This window comes from Drosophila gunungcola (assembly GCF_025200985.1).
Source record: "Drosophila gunungcola strain Sukarami chromosome 3L unlocalized genomic scaffold, Dgunungcola_SK_2 000005F, whole genome shotgun sequence".
NCBI classification, from domain to species: Eukaryota; Metazoa; Arthropoda; class Insecta; order Diptera; family Drosophilidae; genus Drosophila; species Drosophila gunungcola.
Window position 1 is genome coordinate 3,306,562 of NW_026453180.1, and position 20,197 is coordinate 3,326,758.

The 20,197-nt window shown below is 39.4% G+C and overlaps 1 protein-coding gene and 6 non-coding genes across 7 annotated transcripts; 5 read left to right on the forward strand and 2 right to left on the reverse strand.

The window, feature by feature from the left end:
• Positions 1-29: 29 nt before the first annotated feature.
• LOC128259574 (probable chitinase 10) lies at positions 30-19,919 on the reverse strand. Its single transcript, XM_052992090.1, has 8 exons — positions 19,620-19,919; positions 7,741-7,822; positions 4,373-4,872; positions 3,113-4,069; positions 2,749-2,860; positions 1,712-2,682; positions 933-1,134; positions 30-866 (listed from the first exon to the last, which is right to left on the reverse strand). The coding sequence occupies exons 1-8, from the start codon at positions 19,620-19,622 to the stop codon at positions 661-663; spliced, it is 3,033 nt and encodes a 1,010-aa protein (XP_052848050.1). The 5' UTR covers positions 19,623-19,919; the 3' UTR covers positions 30-660.
• On the forward strand, positions 5,701-5,772 carry Trnac-gca (transfer RNA cysteine (anticodon GCA)). Its single transcript has one exon. It is a non-coding gene; the product is annotated as a tRNA-Cys (tRNA).
• Positions 5,953-6,024, forward strand: Trnac-gca (transfer RNA cysteine (anticodon GCA)). The gene has a single exon. It is a non-coding gene; the product is annotated as a tRNA-Cys (tRNA).
• On the forward strand, positions 6,500-6,571 carry Trnac-gca (transfer RNA cysteine (anticodon GCA)). Its single transcript has one exon. It is a non-coding gene; the product is annotated as a tRNA-Cys (tRNA).
• Positions 6,712-6,784, forward strand: Trnak-cuu (transfer RNA lysine (anticodon CUU)). The gene has a single exon. It is a non-coding gene; the product is annotated as a tRNA-Lys (tRNA).
• Trnak-cuu (transfer RNA lysine (anticodon CUU)) lies at positions 6,877-6,949 on the reverse strand. Its single transcript has one exon. It is a non-coding gene; the product is annotated as a tRNA-Lys (tRNA).
• On the forward strand, positions 7,615-7,686 carry Trnac-gca (transfer RNA cysteine (anticodon GCA)). Its single transcript has one exon. It is a non-coding gene; the product is annotated as a tRNA-Cys (tRNA).
• Positions 19,920-20,197: the final 278 nt, after the last annotated feature.

The window sequence follows — 20,197 nt, forward strand, 5'->3', positions numbered from 1 at the left end:
ATGCCCAAATGAAAGCAACTTCTTGTATGTTGTTTTATAAGTTTTTATTTTAACTACGTAATTACAACTCTATAATACAAATTTATTGTTAAAACTTGAAAATGTACAATTTTCTCTGTGTGCCTGTGTTTTGTATTATTCAGATAGGGAATGAGATGGGGGGCAAAAAAGCAGCAGAAAAGCTTTGTGTTATAGAGGGAAAACTGTTTTTGGACAAAATTTCGATAGTGACTTCTTGGGCCGATCTCTGGTTGGTTGTTTGTTGGTCTCTTATGATTATCACAGTTTGCTATACGGAAGTTTCGGGCACCTTCCATATAAACCTTTTTGTTACGAGTCATACGGAAATGCGAAAGTTAGTCTGGGCCTTGATAGAAAGTATTTCTGGGTTTGGGTTCTCATCTTTGTTCGTTTTGTAGTGGGTGCGAATTGGTAACTAAGACATAAAAACTACTTACAGCGCTAGCTAAAACCTATATTAAGTTTGTAAAAAAATTCAGCCGAAATTTAGCAAGTTTTTTCGAGTATTTTTCGTAGTTATTTGGGGGAAGAAGGGACGGCGGCGGCGGCAGCAAAAGAGTTTCGTGGCAGTTTCGCATTACAACTAAATCTAGGGCATCGATTTCATAATATTAACAAGTCCATCCGGAGATGGAGGTCTTAGGCGGGCGCCTCCGTGGGGGCGTGGCATCCCTCGACATTTTCGGGCCAATCGCATACATTCTCCTGGGGATTGAAGACCAGATTGGCGGGACAGGGCATGTGGTGCTTCCTTTCGCCCTCGCACATGTAGTAGTGGGTGCAGTCGGCCCAATCCTTGTGGTAGCTAATGTGTCCATCCTCCTCCGCGCAGGTCACATCATGAGCTGTTTCGAATGTAGGTTATTATTATAGTCTATTGCTTTTTAGCTAAACCTTTTTATAACACTTACGATCTTTGGTGGTGTAGGCTCCTCGTGGGCCGTGGGACTCATAGGGTCCATCGTACTCCAGCTCCACCTTGTAGTTCTTCAGCTCGTCGCTCAGGGCGGTCAGCAGCGGGTACTTGCCACTGCCGCAGCGGCCAGAGAAGTCGTCCATGTCAATGGACCACACCATGATGCCACCGAAACCCTGCTCCTTCAACCACTCGGTCTGTAAAGACAAGAAAATAAAGTTAAAAATTTAAAATTAACCGAGAAAAGTTGAATTGGTTCTTTACTTGTTTTAGAAATATTACAAACTATTTTATATATTTTTAAAAAAATCGAATAGCAATTAAAGCTTATCTAAAATGTTTTCAAAACAAATCAAAATATTTTTTGTTTTGTAGAATGAGAAAATTATTTAGGAATATTCTAGGTAGTTATAGGTATGTTTTTCATATTCTTCATTGAGATATCAACTTTTAAGATAAGTATTTCGAGTATAGTAATTAGAAAAGTGAAAATAAAATGACATTATATTTTGAGCCACAATGTCATTTTAAATTTTAAAAAAATCTTGGTGAAAATCTCCCAGGCATATTTCAACTAATCCTGAGTTTTTCCAGCATTGCTATGATAACTCAAGGCTCAACTTATTAATAGCTTTACATTCTTTCGACTTAAAAATTTAAATTAAGTCATAATTCTTGTTGAAAATCTACTGGACAGATTTCCAAAATTTGGCCAGCATTTGTCATGATAATTTAAGGCTTAACCCTGTAATAGCGTTACTTTCTGGAACCCACCTTGGTCTTGAGGGAACGCTCATCATCGAAGCCCACCCACTGGTTGCCGCGGTAGGCGAAGGGCACCTGCTGCTCCGAGTCCCAGACGAGGGTGGTGTTGTCCGCGGCAAGGAAAGAGCAGACCTCGTAGTAGCTGAGGAAACCGGCCTCGTTGGTGAACTTGCCGGCCTTGCCGCCGCCGGAGGAGGGCGATCCGATGTCGAACTGGGTGTCGTTGACCAGCTCGAAGCTGCGTCCGTAGGTGGGCATGCCGATGAGCAGCTTCTCCTTGGGAGCACCCTGCTTCACCCATTCCCTGGCACTGTAGTCCACAGTCAGTTTCTTCTGGTAACCAGTGGCCGATTCCAAGGCGAATAGTGGGGAATTGTGGCCCACTGTGCGTTCCCATTGTCCGTGGAAGTCGTAGGTCATGACGTTGATAAAGTCCAGATACTTGGAGATCTCGGGCACATCGTAGCCAGCAGCGATGGCCTCGAAGGAGGCGGGCACGGCAGCGGTGAGCAGGAGGCGTGGCAGTCCCGAGGACTTGGCCTCACCCTCAAATGCCACTCGCAGTTCCTTCAACAAACTGACATAGGCCACACGATCCTCGGCTCCACGGGGATACTCCCAGTCCACATCCAAACCATTGAACTTGTAGTCGCGCAGGAAATCGATGGCCTCGTACACGAACTGATTCATACGGAAGACATTCGAGGTGAGCTCCTTAAAAGGCGTAGAGCCAAAGGCCCATCCTCCGATGGCCAAAAGGATCTGCAAATCGGGATTGGCGTCTCGCAGGGCAATAACACTCTCATAATTCTCGGGATCATCATCGGTGGCCTCCGTCAGCTTGTAATCCTGCAGCGTGGCGAAGGCATAAACGATGTGGGTGCATAGTTTAGGATCAATATTCTCCGGCTGGAATTTGCCAGCTCCTGGTCGCTTGGCCGACCAGCTGGTCAGGTAACAGAACACCTGAGCGGGACGAGCTGAAAGGATTTAGGTTAACACTTAAAGTTTGTTTTCTGGATAAAGTACTTTTGTTGAGCACTCACTGTTTGTGTCGACTGCATTTGCTCCAGACTTGATGCGCTGCTTCTTCAGAACCTGTGGCTTACGCACCTTGTTAAGCACCTCATCCACGGAAATCTTAATGGGTTCGGGTTTCTGCAATTTAAAATAATAAGTTAATTTGAATAATATTTGTATATTTATTTTAGAGCCCATAAATAAAAGGGATCGTGGGATTTTTTATGAGTTAACGATTTTAAAAACTATGGAGTTATGTTTTGCAATTTATGAAACATACAAAAACCTTTTGGTTGATGTAAAACGTTTAAAATACTGTCAATAAAATCATACAAATTTAAAGGGATATCTGCCATTACCGATCACAAAATGAAAAGTAAGGAAACAAACCTCTTCGACATCCTCAAATGTGGCAGCAATGGCGGTCCAGTTGACATCCTTGGCCTCCTTTCCTCGCGAAATGCCCAAGAGCTCCTCGCGCATGGCTCCAATCAGCGGGTACTTGACATTTCCGCCACACACCTCGCCCTTGAAGTCATCCATGTCGATGGTCCAGACCATGGCGCCGCCAAAGCCATTCGACTTGATCCAGTGCATCTTGTTTCTGATGGCGCGCTCATCGTCGAAGCCCACCCACTGATCTCCATCGACCAGGTAGGGAACCTTCATCTCGTCATCCCAGACATAAACGGCGCCATTGAGGAGCATTTCGCAGATTTCGTAGTAGGCCAGGAAGCCACTCTCCTTGGTGTAGACACCCTCGCGTCCTCCGCCCGAAGCGGGGGCATTGGGTCCATGCTTGTCCGGATTGGCCAGCGTGAAGGACCTGCCGTAGGTGGGCATACCAATGACCAGCTTCTCCTTGGGCGCACCCATCTTGACCCACAAACTGGCCGCATTGTCGACGGACAACTGTTTGCGCCACTCGGAATCGGTCGAGGGAGCAAACAGTGGGGCATTGTGTCCCGTTTCACGCTCCCACTTTCCATGGAAATCGTAGGCCATTAGATTGATAAAGTCCAAGTAACTGGCAATGGCAGGCACATCATATCCACCGCGAATGTTATCAGGACCCACGGGCACGGCCGCGGAGAGCAGGAGGCGTGGCTTCTTCAGCTCCTGGGCCTCGGCCTCGAAGGCTTCGCGCAGCTCCTTCAGCAGCAGCACAAAGTTCTTCTTGTCATCCGAGCCCTTGGGGTATTCCCAATCCATGTCCAGACCATCGAAGCCGCGCTTGCGCAGGAAGGGAATGGCCGAGTAGACAAAGGTCTGGCGAGTGTATCGCGTGGAGGACATGTCCTTGAACTTCTGCGTGCCAAAGGACCAGCCTCCCAGCGCAAGAAGGATCTAAAATCGTTAATGATATATTAAAAATCATTACAAAAAAAATGAGCAACATTTATGTTCTGCATTTAAAAAATCTAAGTAAATAATTAAAATGCTAATTTTAATTAGGAAATTTTGCATAAGCCACTACTGCAATTTGGTCTACAAGGTGTATAAAAAACAAGCGGAATAAACTATTATGTGAAACAGTTTTCTAATGATGAGCAAACGCATTTAGTATTGCCGTAATATGAGTATATATAGTTTTGTATAGTGTATATTTTAAAGAATTCGCGTTCTTACTGACTATAGAATATAGCTCACCTTCAGTTTAGGATTGGCCTTGCGCAAACTCATCATGCGTTCGTACAGTCCGGGAACATTATCCTTCGTCTCATCGTTGGACTCGTACGAGCTCAGCTTGTTCTTCTTGAGCCAGCCAAATGCGAAGATAATGTGGGTGCAGAGATCGGCTGGAATATCCTCGGGAACGAACTTGCCAATCTTGACGCGATACTGCGACCAGTTGGTGTAGTAGCACACGATCTTGGGAGTGCCATCGTCCACCTTGGTCTTCTTGCCCTTTAGGGAAGACCCACTGGCCACCAGGGCAGTTCCTGCAGCCGCCGCTGCAGCTCCTCCGGCTGCAGCCGCTCCCAATTTCGCCTTGGAACGGAGACGGGTGCGGCGAACATTGGTGGTGGTGGCGGAGGTGATCTGGTCAATGCGCTTCTCCGCCTCCGGAGCCTCAGTGGACTTCTTGGACTCGATGAGGTTGCTACGCGACGATGTTGTGGGACGTCGCAAGCGTCGTCGTGTCTTGGCTAGAATTATTGTTAGTTAATTAAAATTAATTATATAACCCACGAACATAAATTAACCAGGAGAGTTGCTTGAGACTTTTGTTTTTAGAAAACACTTTTTGTTTAAATAATACTAAAAGTAATTGAAAAATCCAACTCAATTCAAGTCAAAATCTTTTTTATGTTTAATGTTTTTTATTGTTGAACAGCCTCCCTGCTGACTGTGTGCTTCGCCCACATCTGACCCACAAAGTGATCAACTTGACCTTGCCCGCATTGCTCAATCCCCGATAAAAGCGGCGGCTTCACTGTACAGGTACAGGTGTACAGTAGCTGGCAACTGTCATCCGGCTGAACTCCTCATCAGCCGTCAATGTGGCAATGGTAATGACGGGTTGCCGCAATCTCGATCTCAATCGCCATCGTAATGGCAATTGCGATGGATTGTCAACCACTTGCGATTGTCGAGTGTCGATAATTTCAAATTAATGTATCTTCAGCTTGAATCCATCGAGCGACAGTCGTGACGTTGGGATTTACTTAACTCTGTCTTAATAATTAAGATATCGCTGGCAGATAGCTCTTGTGTCTTTACAAACAAACATACATTTATAATTATTAATGGAATGGCTAAATTGAGTCGCTGGCCCACACCGGTTTCTGTTTTATTTTTCTGCTTAATTTCGCTAAATGAAATGGACTTGTTGTAGCAGAAATAACAAAGCGAAATTATTGCAAAACCTGTTTAAATATTTCATTAAATGGCTGTATCTTTTGCATTTTTTCACTGCGCAAGCCCACACATATAATAATAAATATGGGTGGAAAGGGGCCGCTCGAACTTCAACTGGGGATATAGCTCAGTGGTAGAGCATTCGACTGCAGATCGAGAGGTCCCCGGTTCAAACCCGGGTGTCCCCTTGGTAAACTTTTTTGGTGTCCTGTCCCTCATAACTTGATAATTTTTTTTTCTGATCAGTCCTTATCATTTGTTTCTCTAGGGTAGGTCTATTTTCTTATCAGGCTCTGTTAGTTGTAATTTAAACAGAAACAGTGGAGAGTTAACTCATGGGGGCTCCGTTGGAGCCCGCAGTCACACTTGGGGATATAGCTCAGTGGTAGAGCATTCGACTGCAGATCGAGAGGTCCCCGGTTCAAACCCGGGTGTCCCCTAGGTAAACTTTTTTGCCTAGTTCCAAAATTAATAATTTTAATAAGGTTCTTAGTAAGATGTTAAGGAAAAAATCCTGGATATCCTTTCATTAATAAAATCAAAATATACATTTAGTTTGTGACTTTTATGGAACCAATCAATTTTTCCTGGCTTTTCCGTAGCCTTAAATACCTTAATTTCCTTGTTTCCGTTTTAATAAGTTTCAGAGCTTAACCCTTTACATCATCTTAAGATCTAATGAACAATTGAACGAAATTGTCATGCGATTCGTGAGCAGCTTCAAATTGCTTAAATAACCATTTTCATGCTTGCACAACAGCAATAAATAATATCTTTTTATTTATATTTGTGCTGCTAAGAATGTGTGCCCAGTCGGGGGTTAAATTCTTGAATGTTGCCATTGAACATGTTCGTTTGCAACTGCAACTGTGAGTTTTGTGCTTAAGTAGAAGCTTTGTCACATGTTGTCAACGTGGGGATATAGCTCAGTGGTAGAGCATTCGACTGCAGATCGAGAGGTCCCCGGTTCAAACCCGGGTGTCCCCTTGTTTTTTTGTTATACTTTCTCTTTTTTTAAATTTAGTTTTAGCTTTGATTATTCCAATGATGTTTTAAATTGATCATAATTGATATAACGAATTACATTTGCAAGTGATGCCATTTAGTCCGTCAGCTCGTGTCACGCAGCCCGGCTAGCTCAGTCGGTAGAGCATGAGACTCTTAATCTCAGGGTCGTGGGTTCGAGCCCCACGTTGGGCGAAAATTCTTTTTTCACAATATGGCTATTTTCTTATTTTTTCTTTTTTAATAAAAACTAAAAAATTATTAGGAATATGCGAACAAAAAAATGTCGCCCAACGTGGGGCTCGAACCCACGACCCTGAGATTAAGAGTCTCATGCTCTACCGACTGAGCTAGCCGGGCTGTGTTGAAAGACCGGCAAAATTATGATGAGCGTATGTGATCATCAATTGTTTTCAATATCCTGATCGAGCAATTTTCGAAAAGCTATTTCTCCTTTTTTTAAATAAACTGTTAAACTGTTTAGGAAAATACAAATTTGACTTCGTCTTTAAGTGACCTAACCAATTCTAAGGAAGCCTTTGGGCCACCATAAATATGTTATTGAACTAAATTTAAAAGTTTGATTCATGATAAAAATAAACTAAGATCCCATTTCGTCTGTAACACCTTATTAATTCGCCTTTTAAAGACGACAATAAATTGTTAATTGGCAGATATTGGCTTCCGTTTTGTCTGGACTGCTTGTTTTCATCAAATAATGCTTTGTTAATTATCTCTCTTAATTAAGTTTTAATGTTGTTTCGATGGGCTTGGCTACCACGCCCTTCTGCCTTTCTCTAATAAACTTTTCGGGTTGAGCAACAAGCAATTGTTAAAATTGATGCAGATAAACGCAATCACAGCGAATTGGAAACAACAATGGTAACGGAAGCCACGATTGTTTATCAATTTCCATCGAAAGAGAGAAACCAAAAATAGTCGCAGACGAGATAGACCGCCCACACATCAAGATCGAGGGGCAGACGTTTTGACTTGTTGGGTAAATTCTCGCTCCTTATATAAGTGGGGATATAGCTCAGTGGTAGAGCATTCGACTGCAGATCGAGAGGTCCCCGGTTCAAACCCGGGTGTCCCCTTGTTTTTTGCCTTTTTTTCTAGCTTTCTTTAATTTTCTCATACTTTGTACTTACTTTGTGCACTGTCTGTCGAGGGAGAGAGCAAGACAATCAGCAGGCATATCACAAATGCGATTCGCAGCAACCGCGGTGGAAACTGTGGATGAGAAGGAAAAAAACAAGGGGCAATTAATCACGGGCTTATGCTTTGATGTACGATTAATATTGTGTGATTTATGTGGGGGAGGGGGCACGTCGACTTTCGGCACATTACGTGGCACTTGTTGCCTCCCCAATTGGGCCAGAGTGAAGGTCGCCGGTCGACAGACAGAGGTCAGTCGGCTGGCCCTTTGGCGCCCACAGAAACACGTCTCGACATTGACCCAGTTTTTAGCAAAGTCAACCTGCTCCGAAAAAAAAAAACAATGCGCCCAATGTTTCGACTCGATGATTGCCCGGCCAACTAATTAACAATTAACCCGCTGCTCATAATTATTCACAGCAACGACTGTCACAACTTATGCGGCCCATACCCATCCATTGTTCAGATGAGACAGTCTGTCTCATAAAACTGTTCAACTTGTCTGACATCTTCAGCTTCAGCTTCAGCTGCACTTCGGCGTCTTATTAGCCGTTTTGAAGAGTCTCGCGACTTTGAAAGTAAATCGCAGCCGACCTCCAGCCGATGCCATTCCCATTCACAAGGGTTCACTCAAGTTATGGGAAGAAGGTGTATTCAGATGAGGCACTTCACTTTCTGGGACACCTTATTATTATTTTGATTGGTTTTTCGGTGCAAGATGTTTTCGTAGCCCTGATAGTGTTAAAAAAATATTATGACTTATGTGAGGAAGAAAAATGAGAGCGAAGTATCAATTTGCATTTTAATGTACATTTTTAATTTCTCGAAATTGTTTTGAATGTAATGACCAAGAAATAAAGCAAAAATACAAGCACTACAAATAATTAACTTCAATTTCAATTCAAATAACTGGTAGCATTTATTTAATGTGAACAATTATTCATTTAGTCCCCAAAAACACTGCCGAGTAGAAGAAAAATTAAATAGTATAGTTATTAAGCTTGTCTAAATACAACATTTTCTTTAAGAAAATGTTCAAATAAATCTATATAAGCATAATGAATCATTGCCGAGACTGTGAACCTTGTCAATGTTTATTTTCCGAATGGGATAATTTATTAAATGCCCAAAATGGCTGACAGTAGAAACATTAATTGATAGTACTCAGCACTTAGCTTGGCTAAATTTCAGAACTTTGAAAATGAAGTATATATCAAAAAGGAAAAATATCAACAAAAGCAGATGAAAAGCAAACGAGCAATAGTCAGCAATTAGCTTTGATCTAAGCCGATCACTGGCAATGCTATGAACCTTTCACCTTGCTAATGTTTGTTTCGTTGGCCAGCAAATCGAACGTCACCTGTGGATAAACAAACCTAAACCCTTGCCATTTACCGCGTTCTTTAAGCCATTACCCATTGCCTGTTTAGGCATTCAGGGGGCATCACCATTAAGAACACCTTACACAACGCCGGGTTATGCTAATCGCCGGCGGGCCACAAACAGTTAGCCTTAATGACAGAGGAGAAATGCGGAGAAATGGACAGAAATGGCCCAAATTGGCACGGTCGTGAGTCGATTGCTAACGTGTTTTTGCTTACAGTTAGAAAGCTGTAAGTATTTTGGCGAAAGGAATGCTCAAGGTCGTGTCACTAAGGCTGCCTAAATTTATGAACATCCCCCGCCATTAGACCGCCCATTAATCTCCTTGGAGATGGCCCGATCGAGATCCAAAAAAGTGAAACTGGTTTTGGGCTTATTTTCGGATTTTCGGCTATTTGTTTAAATGTTTTAGCAGTCGCCGCAAACGATCTGCATAAATTAAAAAGTCTTAAAGCAGCACGCAAAAGGTTCCTTATCGCGTGTGGCCAGTTAGCCAGTTAGTCAGTTTGTTAGTCAGTCCGAACTGGTCTGGACCAAACGGGTTTGCTCTCGCTTTGGATCTTTGGATCTTTGCATCTTTGGCTCTGAAACTCTGAAACAACTGGGCGCGGAAATAAACGGAATGACCGTAAAGAGAAACCGGGCCGGGTCTCAAATGCCTTTCATTTTCCTTGTGCGAAAGCGAAAATCACCAGAACCGAAAGTCTCAGTCGCAGTCTCAGTCGCAGTCTAACCAACTTCATATTTAGCAAATCATCTTTTCAATTGCATTCTTGCGTAAAATGTATGTTTTGTTTGTGGCTATTTCGTTTTGTTTTGGGCTGGCATGTCCATTTCGGGCGATTGTCCAAGTCGCTTTGCAAAGTTTTCTACAAATGTCCATTGTGTTTGTTTGTTTGTTTTGGCTTGTTGGCTGGTTGGCCGGTTGGCTGTGTGTCGGTATCATTAGCTGGTGTCCATGTTGACTAACGGCTCGCTGGAGCAAAGCCAATTCGCTGGAGCCCAAAACACTGATCAAAACTGAGTGTTTTTTACCTCATTAAAAGCAGCCATAATTTCTTAACAAAATTAGCTTTGCCTCATACAAAAACGTCTAGAGATTGGACTATTTGAAAATGCTTTAAACTGATGTTTGAATAGTATATACATATCGGAAGTAATTGTATGTTTTAAAACATATTGTTTTCTACAATATCAGACACCTGTTGTAGGGAATCACACAAATTTCTCAACTTAAACAATCATTAAAATGCTTTAAAAAGGAAATATAAAAACAATTTCTTTCTGTAACTCGGACTTGCTTTTCTTTTCGTGGCTTAAAAGAGCCGCCAAGTCTTCGGTTTCAGTTTTGGTGCTATTTTGCTCCTCGTGTGTGCATTTGTGTTTGGCTGAAAGCCTCTGCGGTTACGACAGCACCAAATAAAAGTCAATAAATAATTGAAAGAGAGAGGGGTGGACCGGCGGATAAGGGGGTGGCCAGTGGCAAAGACAAGCCAACTGCATTCCAGCGGCATGATTGGATTTGTTCAATTGTCTTGCGCAAAAAAAGAAACAGACAGTCCAAATGGAAAATCAAAGAAATTGCATTAAACTATATGGATTCGAGGCTTCAAACACGACGACGTGTTAAACTGCGATTGATTTACAGATTGATATTGTAATTCATTTAAAATTAAATATTTTTAAATATAATTTAACATAATATATATTTAAACATCTTATTTAAACATTTTCTTTTTAAAGAAATAATATTTTAGCAATAAAATGGAAAAATGAAACGAAGGAAATATAATAATTGGAAATGAAAAAAAAAGGTTATTGAAACTAAAATTAAATACTAGAAACTATAGACTCCACAAACTCGGTTAGCTGCAGGGTATCTCGAAAATATGATTCGTTGTGTGTCTGTGGATTTCACTTGCACACGAAAGCAAGAAAGCGCAGAGATCGCTGAAATCGCAATTCATTTGCGTACATTTTGTGGCTTTTGTTGCCGTTTGCTTGCCGAATGCCCGTGTCCGCTCAATAATTTTTCAACAGGCGGGACAAATTGCGCAAATACTGCATTAATCATGCGCCGCGGTGGCTGCAACATCTGCCATTTGCCACTCGCATTGCGTTCGTCGCCTGAGTCTTTCGTTTGGGGGGCCATGGTAATGGAAATGGAAATGAAGTTTGAAGTGCGATTTATTTAAATGCGGTCTCGGCGACTTTCGACCATTTACCATTTACCATTTACCACTTTAGCGGCTGTCGAATCGATGTTGCCTGGCCGTTTGTTTGCGGCTCTGTCGCGCCTGCTATATTTAATTAAATGTTGAACGCCTTTTTGCTTGACCGAAATTAAGCTCAAGGTGAGGCGCAACGCAGCGCAGCAAAAGCAGCGAAAATCTCATTGAAATATAAATAATACAAAACGAAAAGTGTAAAAAGTACAGAGAAAATTGAAGAAAACCACAGCAATGTGTGGGTATGTTGGAAGGGGGGTTTTTTGAAGCCATAAGTCATAACTGTTTGGGCCATATTTTGGCTTTGATTTTTGCGGCTATTATTTTGTTTTTTTCGGCCCGGTCTCGGTTTTGGTTTCGGTGTTGGACCAGTTGCATACGTCACACAATTAAGACAAGTCTTGAGCACCTGTCCTGACCAGACGACCTTGCGCAATATCTGGCCAAAAAGCTGGGCAAAACGGGTCCAGAGAGCAAATCTGGCGATTGAGAATGCACTGACACAAAAATGGAGTAGTTTAAAATCAGAATGTTAAATACAATGCATGATTTAATAATGAAATATTTTTATTATTGTGTATGTTCACTTTATTTGATTATACTCAAAATGGTTTTAATTTAAATTAATTTTTTGGATATTACAAAAAATGAATTAATAAATATTTGGTCATTTCACATCTAAGTTAAATGTTTTGCATAATTTATTTGAAAAATATTTATTTTAAAATGGGACATTTTTGTTTTATGAACTCAAAATGCCTTAAAATTAAATTCATTTTTCACATATTAAAATCTATTTTGAACAACGATGAATTATTAAGAAAATTATTTGTTCCAATTTTTTTTTTGTGTGTGGGGCTTAAGAAAGCTTGAGTCACCGCTCCTCAGTACTTAAGTTAGAACTGGTTCAGGAATCATTTAGAATAATGGCTGAGCTTTGGTAAATTAGTTGAGACTGGCCAGGGCGAATTACCAATCAATGAGAGGAAGGGGGTTTTGAGTCACTTCTGGGTGCAGTGCTCCGCCAATCTTCTGGTCTGGCTCTGGTCTGTTCTCCTGATCGTACCATTACTTCCTGTTGCAGCATAACCCTGAACCGGCCATTGACGTTTCAGAAAAACGAGTTGAGGCAGCAGCAGCAGACTCCAGTCGCTTTGCGAAATGTGTGCTAAAATTTCCAGCCTGCTCTAGGGCTTCTTACACTGAGAAAATGGCCAGGAATATACCAGAGAAATAGTGTATCAAGACACTCTAATTTCGAAAGAACAATACACTTTCATTTCACAGTATTTGTCTTTAATTTAAATTTATGCCCAAAAAACAGTGCCAGTATTAATTTAATATTCCCAGGTCAACAAAAAGGTTTAATTCTGTTTGAAAAGCGTGTGTTTGTAATTTATTTAAGCAGTTACTGTCTTTAAAAACATGCCATAAATAGTTTTTCTACGACTGGTGTATTCCAGAAATCTCTAGTAAAAATCTCTTAATTGTTTTGTAGTATTTCTGGAACTTCACAAGTATTTTCATTAAACTATGTTAGTGTTGTTTTTTAGGTATCTTAGAAGAAGAATTGGTATTGGAGAAATTCCTGTGAAATTTCTATCGCAAAAAATGTTGGCATTTGTATCCATTATTAGGTTTTAAACATATTTATAAATATTGTTTATTTTATTTTTTCTCAGAAAGCATAAGTAATTATATATTGATTAAACGTGCCTAGGAAGATAAAATATTATAACAAGCTTACTCTGTTGAGTTATTTTGGAAATTTAAAAATGTGAGAACGCCTTTTGATTCTGTGATGTTGGTCCAATCTTTTTTGAAATTATTTTTATTTTGTTTATTTAACAATCCCCTTAATGTAGTCTCCTCTACCCAATTATTATCTCACATTAGACCCTTTTCAGTCCTTGAAAACCTTCATATTTTAATGGATTGAGCAACATTGCGGGTTTTTCGACGCACCCACTGAGTTATGAAACTGCATTTAGCTTTGACTTTTTAATGTCCCAAACGTGAGGCACATAAAATGCCAGCCAGCTGTTGAAGCCTTTGGCTGCTGAGTCATTTTATCAGCAAGAGTAAAAACAGAAAAAGACTAAACAGTGGCAGCAGCAACAGAGCGAACGAGAACATATAACCATCATTCTTTTGCGGCAATGCAATGCCAGATTTCAACAGTTGAGTGCGCAGCACTTCCGTTCCAGTGCCGCCAGATCGAGCATTTCCTACACGCCGCGATCTTGTTCATAATGTCAATAAAATTTATGTCCATTTGTTTGTTTGTTTGTCTTGCTTTTTGGCTCTGGCCTCGTAAAGAATTTGCCATTTGTCAGTGTCGCATTTGAGTTTCTTTGGGTTTCTTTTGGCTTTTATTTTTCTCTGTCTACTCTGGCGAAACCAAAGCTAACGGCCTGGAAAATGCTCGACTGACTGTGTCTCTAAAAAACCATATTTTCACTTGCACTTTCTGGGGGAGTGCTGTTCAGTTTGCCAGCAATAAGGAACTGACTGTGCGGACATTATGTCATCGCCATCAGCAAGTGCAACTCGAGGAGAAGCGCCAGCAGCCGCCTCCTTACGTAAATCCCCTCCCCCTCCCCATATGCGATATGCGCTTTTATTAATAAACAAAGCGTCTCAAAAAAAATCAAAAAAAACGACAAGAAATCATAGGGAAACGAGCGGAGTTACGGTGAAATTCGTATTATTAGCAAGTTAATGCGGGGTTTGCAGCCAACGAAAGCAGGTGGCATTGTGCTCAACTTTAACCTTTTCAGCCAAAAAAAAAAAAACTAAAAAAACGAAGATGCGACTGCAAACTCGTTTGGCTAATAACGCGTATAAACATATATTCAAATTAAAAGATGCCCGATTGCCTCGAGGCTGGGGCCAGTTTGATGTTTATGGCCTAGTCCATAAAACGGATTTGATTTGGAGTCACTTTACGGCCTGAATTTATTGCCAAATGGCAAGAAGACTCTGGCTTTTGTCAATAATAATTGTGTTAGCCAGCGGAAGGGCCGGCCACAAATTACAATTTTCGCCTAATTAGTTTCAATTTATATTAATAAGCAGCCCAGGGTTGTGCAACCATACACGTCGCAGATCAGTCTATAGCCACTGAGATAGTGATTTGACATTTCGATTATGTCGTTTGTACGATTTCGCTGTGGATATACAGCTGATAAATACAGATACTCCGCCTTTATATAATGACGGCGGCGAACCAGTTTGCTTTGGCTTTAGCTTTTTTTTCGGTTTGTCACCTAGCCAACTGACAAATGATTGATACACAGCTCCCTAAGCATTTCGATGTGGATGTGGATTTTTATTTCGATTTGAAATTTGAATTGGATTTGGCCCAAGCATAATTAACATGTGTTTGCTTTGCGACTGCCAGTTTGGCATTGGTTGCGGGGTAATTAAGATGGATCTAGTATCGCGGTTGGCTGCTTGGTTGGACAAACAAAGCGCTCTGGCTTTTTGTCGCACTTCCTGCTAGACCCTAATAACTGACAACTTGCAATGTGCGCCGCCGTTGCCAAGTTCGTTGCCTCAGTCTTTTGATTTTCGAGTGCGCACAGAGAAAACGGGAAATCATTTTGAAGCCATTATTAATGGATCAAATTGTATTTATGGTGTTTAAACCATTTTGCTAGACCTTAAAACCAAAATTTGCTTTGGGCAACAAGTTCGTTGCCACAGTCTTTTGATTTTTGAATGAAAAGATATTAATTGTGTGTTAAATCTATGACTTTTATTTGCTATACCGAAACTTGTGTTTTCTGCAAATACTATTACATTATCTTTTAGCATTTGTTTAAAGAAAATATATATATACATTTTTTTCCTACAATAAAATCACTAAATAAGAAAAAGCTTCTGTTTTGTACAATAAAATATGTTTCTAAAAGATTGATTTTCTATTTTTTAAGGAAATTATAATTAATAACATCATAATAAGTATAAATATATTTTTTATGTACAAAAATGAATTTTGAAATCCTAAAAATGTATTATTTCGTTAAAATGATATACAACACCTAAACAGTATAAGTAAATTCATTTATGAGCTTATTTATTTATCAAACCTTTCGTTTAATAACCATTCAGTGGTTGCTTAACGTTTAATTACACATTATCTAGAGAAAATAAACTAATTTCTTTTGTCTTTTAAATCGTAAAAATGTCTTCGGACAATGTTTTCATTTAAATGATTTACAACACCTGAAGCTTGTTTTTCTGTGCAATGACTTGTTAAATTACTCTCACTCCTATCGCCATCTGCTGGTTGACTGTTTGTCTTTCTGTCTGTCTGTCTGATTGACTGACTGACTGTCTCAACGAGGAGTTCAATAACCATTTGATGCGTTTCGGTTTCAGCCAAACTATGCATAAAAGTGAGCGAGGCAGCAAACTCGATTTGCCTCTTGTAAGCGGCGTTTCTCTATAAATAGTGTATAGTATTTTCCATCCAGCCCACACTCCCCCAATCCGAATGTAAACTCAAACCCAAACCCAAACCCAAACTCAGTTGCAGCTGGCTGTCAGGGCTAGGCAAAAAGTGATTGCCAAGAAGCCGACAGCTTAGAATCGAGAACACGCCGTGTTGCCAGGCACTTTTAACCGGGCTTAAAGCCAAGTGGTTATTGGCCAGACTCAAAATGCCTGGCCTGCAATTATGCCCCAGCTACTAAACTTGATGCTGTTTTGAGCCATGAGTCGTGGCTGAGTTGTGAGTGGCTCGTGGCTGGCATTTTGTTGCACATTATATTCACATTTCATAGAAATATCACTGATTGCCTACTAGAAACTTCAGTTTCATTGTGTTGCTTAACAATAAAACATTTGAATGACTTTAATTTATGTAGAGTCTCGGCTTAAAGTGCTATAAAAATGATTTTTATCGCTTCAGAAGACACAGCTTCAGGGTCGAGTAATAAAATGTCAGCAGATTTAGTATAATTCTTTAAATAAAATATCCTTTAGATATCGTTAAAAATATTTAACGATCGAACAGTAAAAAAGAAATGTAAAAGTTTTTAAACAGTATTAAAACTATTTTATTTTCTGTATACAATATTTTTGGTTGTTTTGTTTTTTTAAAAACAAATATTTTTTATGATATACATTACAGCATTATGTACTTGACTTTCCTTTTGTAAAATCATTTGAGTTATAAAAAATGTATGATAAATTTAACCAACTTAAACTTGTAGTTAACAATTTAAAAATTTCTTTTTGTACAAATCAGTTAAGAAAATGACTTTCTTACGTCTTAATAAGTTAACCAACAAGCTATTATTAGGCATTTAAAATAATCTTCTTTTTTTAGAGTCAACTGTTTTAAACTAATTAAAAGTCGCATATTTAAACAAACTTTATAATTAGATTTGTAAGATAAACTTGTAAGCCACACTATTTCATTTATAGAAGAATACATTTATTAAGCCTTAATTTACCAGCTTATATTACCACTGCCTATAAATTTCCAGGAAAACGCATATTTTCGTTACCTAATTTGCCTACTTGTTATATCTTCTTCTATTTGTACACGTTAATTGCGCGATCGGTTACAAAATCTGGCAAAGGCAGGACCCTCGTAATCGCTGGCTGACACTCGCATTACGTATGCGCCCAGTCGGACCGCATTAGCAACTTCCGTCACAATAATATACAAAAAATAATAGAGAAAAATGCGTTTGCTTGTTTTCTGTAAGGGAGAAAGTCTGTCGCTCTGCAATTATATTGTCTGCTCCCCTCCCCCTCTCCATACCCCTCCCCTACCTCTTGTATTTATTTTTCTTTGGGGTTTTTCGAATGTGTAAACACGGGCAAGCTCGTCGTCTTGCCATTTCAATGGTTTGTTTGCAAACAGAAATTCTCTGCAAGTGTTTTCATTCAATTGTCAGCGCCGGCAGAGGCATTTCAAATGAAAGTGAGAGTTTCAGATACATTCACAGATACAGATACACAGCTACACAGCTACACAGCTATACAGCTACAGATACGCCGCGATACGTTTTTCAGATACATTTCCAACGTACTGCACATGTCAGTCACGGTTGTCAATAGCCCGTGTCAAGTCGGTGGGCGTGGCCGTGGGAGGGACGGCGGTAAAAAATGTTATTAACTAACGCCAAAATGCCGCGACTGGCAATTAACATTTTTGCGTTTTCTTTTTTTTACAATTACATTTTGACCTGCTTAACATTTTATGAATATTATTTCTGTGTATATTAAAGGAGATACTTTATGAAAAGTTTTTGGCCTGCTTCACATTTTATTAATATAATTTTTGAGTATTGTAAATGAGATACTTTATAAATATTATTCCACAAGCCTTGTAAATAAGTATTTCGACCTGCTTCACATTTTAAAAATATAATTTCCAAATATAAGAAAGCTTTTTAATTTACAAACTGCCGAAGTGTTAGCTTATTGCTGTAGAAAAGCGTAAGTTTTTTTTTCTGAGGATCAGTTTTAAAAAATTTAAAGAATTACCCAGGCTGATAAATTTATCAAGATAAATAAATAATAACTTAAGTCTTGCATTTTTTTAAGAAGGCTAATAATTTATGGCCAATCTAAAGATCATTTTTCGTTGGTGAAAATTTATTAACATATACAAAATATTATAAGCCCTATTAGCCAATGCAAAAAGCTGTCACGGAGACAATGAAAACTTGGGCAATTAACATTTCTTATTGTTTTCGGTATTCACTTTTCGAAATGCTCAAATTTCGACCTGCTCCACATTATACGCTCGTTCACAGAAATATAATGGAGTATGTATATAATATATATCTAACTGATCGGTTGCATTGTGCGGCTAGCGAAAGACCATAAAATAAAATGTTTAATTTATAAAGCAGGCAGCAGAGTTCGCATTTGATTTGGACTTTTTGATTGCCTCTTTTGCTTTTCCACTGTTTTCGAGAGACTCCGTTTCGACTTTTCGACTTGGACTCCGGCTCGAACCTAATTTTTGCGGGTTTTTCATTTTGCTCATTTTCGAGACCAGTTTTTTTTTTGCTTTGCCAACTATTTGCCAATCGACGGCGGCAAGTTATAGGTATTTTTTTCTTTTTCCTTTTGCCGTTTGTCTTGGTTGTTTTCCTTTGCAAATATTAATTGTTGTAAAAAAACAAAACTAGTTATTGTTATTGCTATTGTTGTGCGCCTGCAACTTTTACTTGCCGCTGCCTTTGCTGCTGATTTTGCTGCCAAATTGAGGCGTGCCGCCTGCTGCGGCCATAATGGAAATCTTACGAGCCAGCTTTTTTGTTTTGCGGTTTTTCGCTTTTCGCCGAGGAAGTAAAAGCCGTTGCCAATTGGCCAATTGAAGACTTCGGGCATTTTCCCCTAGCCTTTTTTTTCTATTCAGCTGTGCTTTCTGCTTTGAAAGCGAAACTGAAATCAACTTCTGGCCCCCAGCACACACACACTCTGTTTTTCTTAGCCTCTAAGCGCTCATTTTATTCATTGTCTTTGACAAGTTCGCCTTCAACTTCGGTCGGTCAGTAGCGGTACAGAACCCGTTGTCGTTGTTGCTCACGTTGTTGCCTTTTCTCACACTCTCAGCCATTCTGCGATTTAGTCTTACACAGGAAAAGATATTTACATATTTTTCTAGCCTCGAAAAACTATGTTTTTATCCGAATTTTACAAAATTTAATTAAAAAATCAATGATTTACTTTTTTAAATCAAAAAATATTAAATTAAGATATAAAAATATAATATTTAAAAACAAAACATTAATGATATATTTTTGAGTCACAAAATATTAAAATATTTAAATTCGTAACATTCTAAATAAAAACTTATTTATTGTCTCACCTTTTCTAATATAGAATAAAATTTTAAAACAACTTGTTTCGGGCTATTTACAACTTTTTTTAAAAGTTTTTAAAATGTGATATTCAATTTTTAACACTACACAAAAAAAAAAAATGTCCCCAAAATACGACGTTTTAAACTTAAAAAGAGGTTTTAAAAATTTTAGTAACACAAAGTAAAATGTTAAGATGTTTCCGCCCTATTTTTGCACCTAGCCTTAAATTGTTTTTTTTCCTGTGCAATCTTGGTTTACGTTTACGTTCTCCAACTGCCATGGAGTTATTGCTGCTGCTTAACATTCATTTTTCCGTTGCGTCAACGGACTTTCAATATTCTTTGGCATGCTTTTTGTTCTGAGATATGATAATTTCCATAGCTATATAGTAGCTCCATGCCTCTGACACACATTCGCACTCACCATTTTTGAAGCTCGACTCCGCGCCGCGTATCCACAAGCCACAGAAAATCGATTCTCCTTGGGCTGGCAGTGGGAATTGGATTGTATTTGGATTGATCTGGACTCGATTTAATTCGATTCGATTGGATTGTTAGTCGAGTGTATTGGGGCTTTCGAGACACTGCAAATTGTCGTGGCTAACCGCACATATTTTGCCACTAGTCACTAGTCACTTTCAAAAATCCTGGCCCCCAAAAAGGCGAAGTGGACCGCTTGTCGCTTCGAACTCGCACGTTGGACTGTAAAACTGAAACTGAATCGAGCGCTGCCGCCGCCAACTGCCAAGACAAGGCGACGACAACAACGGCCAATGCAGCGCCGCCGACGTCGACACTCGCAGAAAATATACTTAAAAAAAATGCTTTTTTCTTCCCAAAAAAATTTGAATTTTAAAAGGATTAAAATTAGATAAGCCCTTGTGCATATTTAAAGATTTAGTAAAATATTTTCAAATATTTTTGTAAATATTTAACATTTATAAACTCTTTTAAAGGCAAAATTGTTTAAAACATCTTAAACTTTTTCGTATAATAACATGG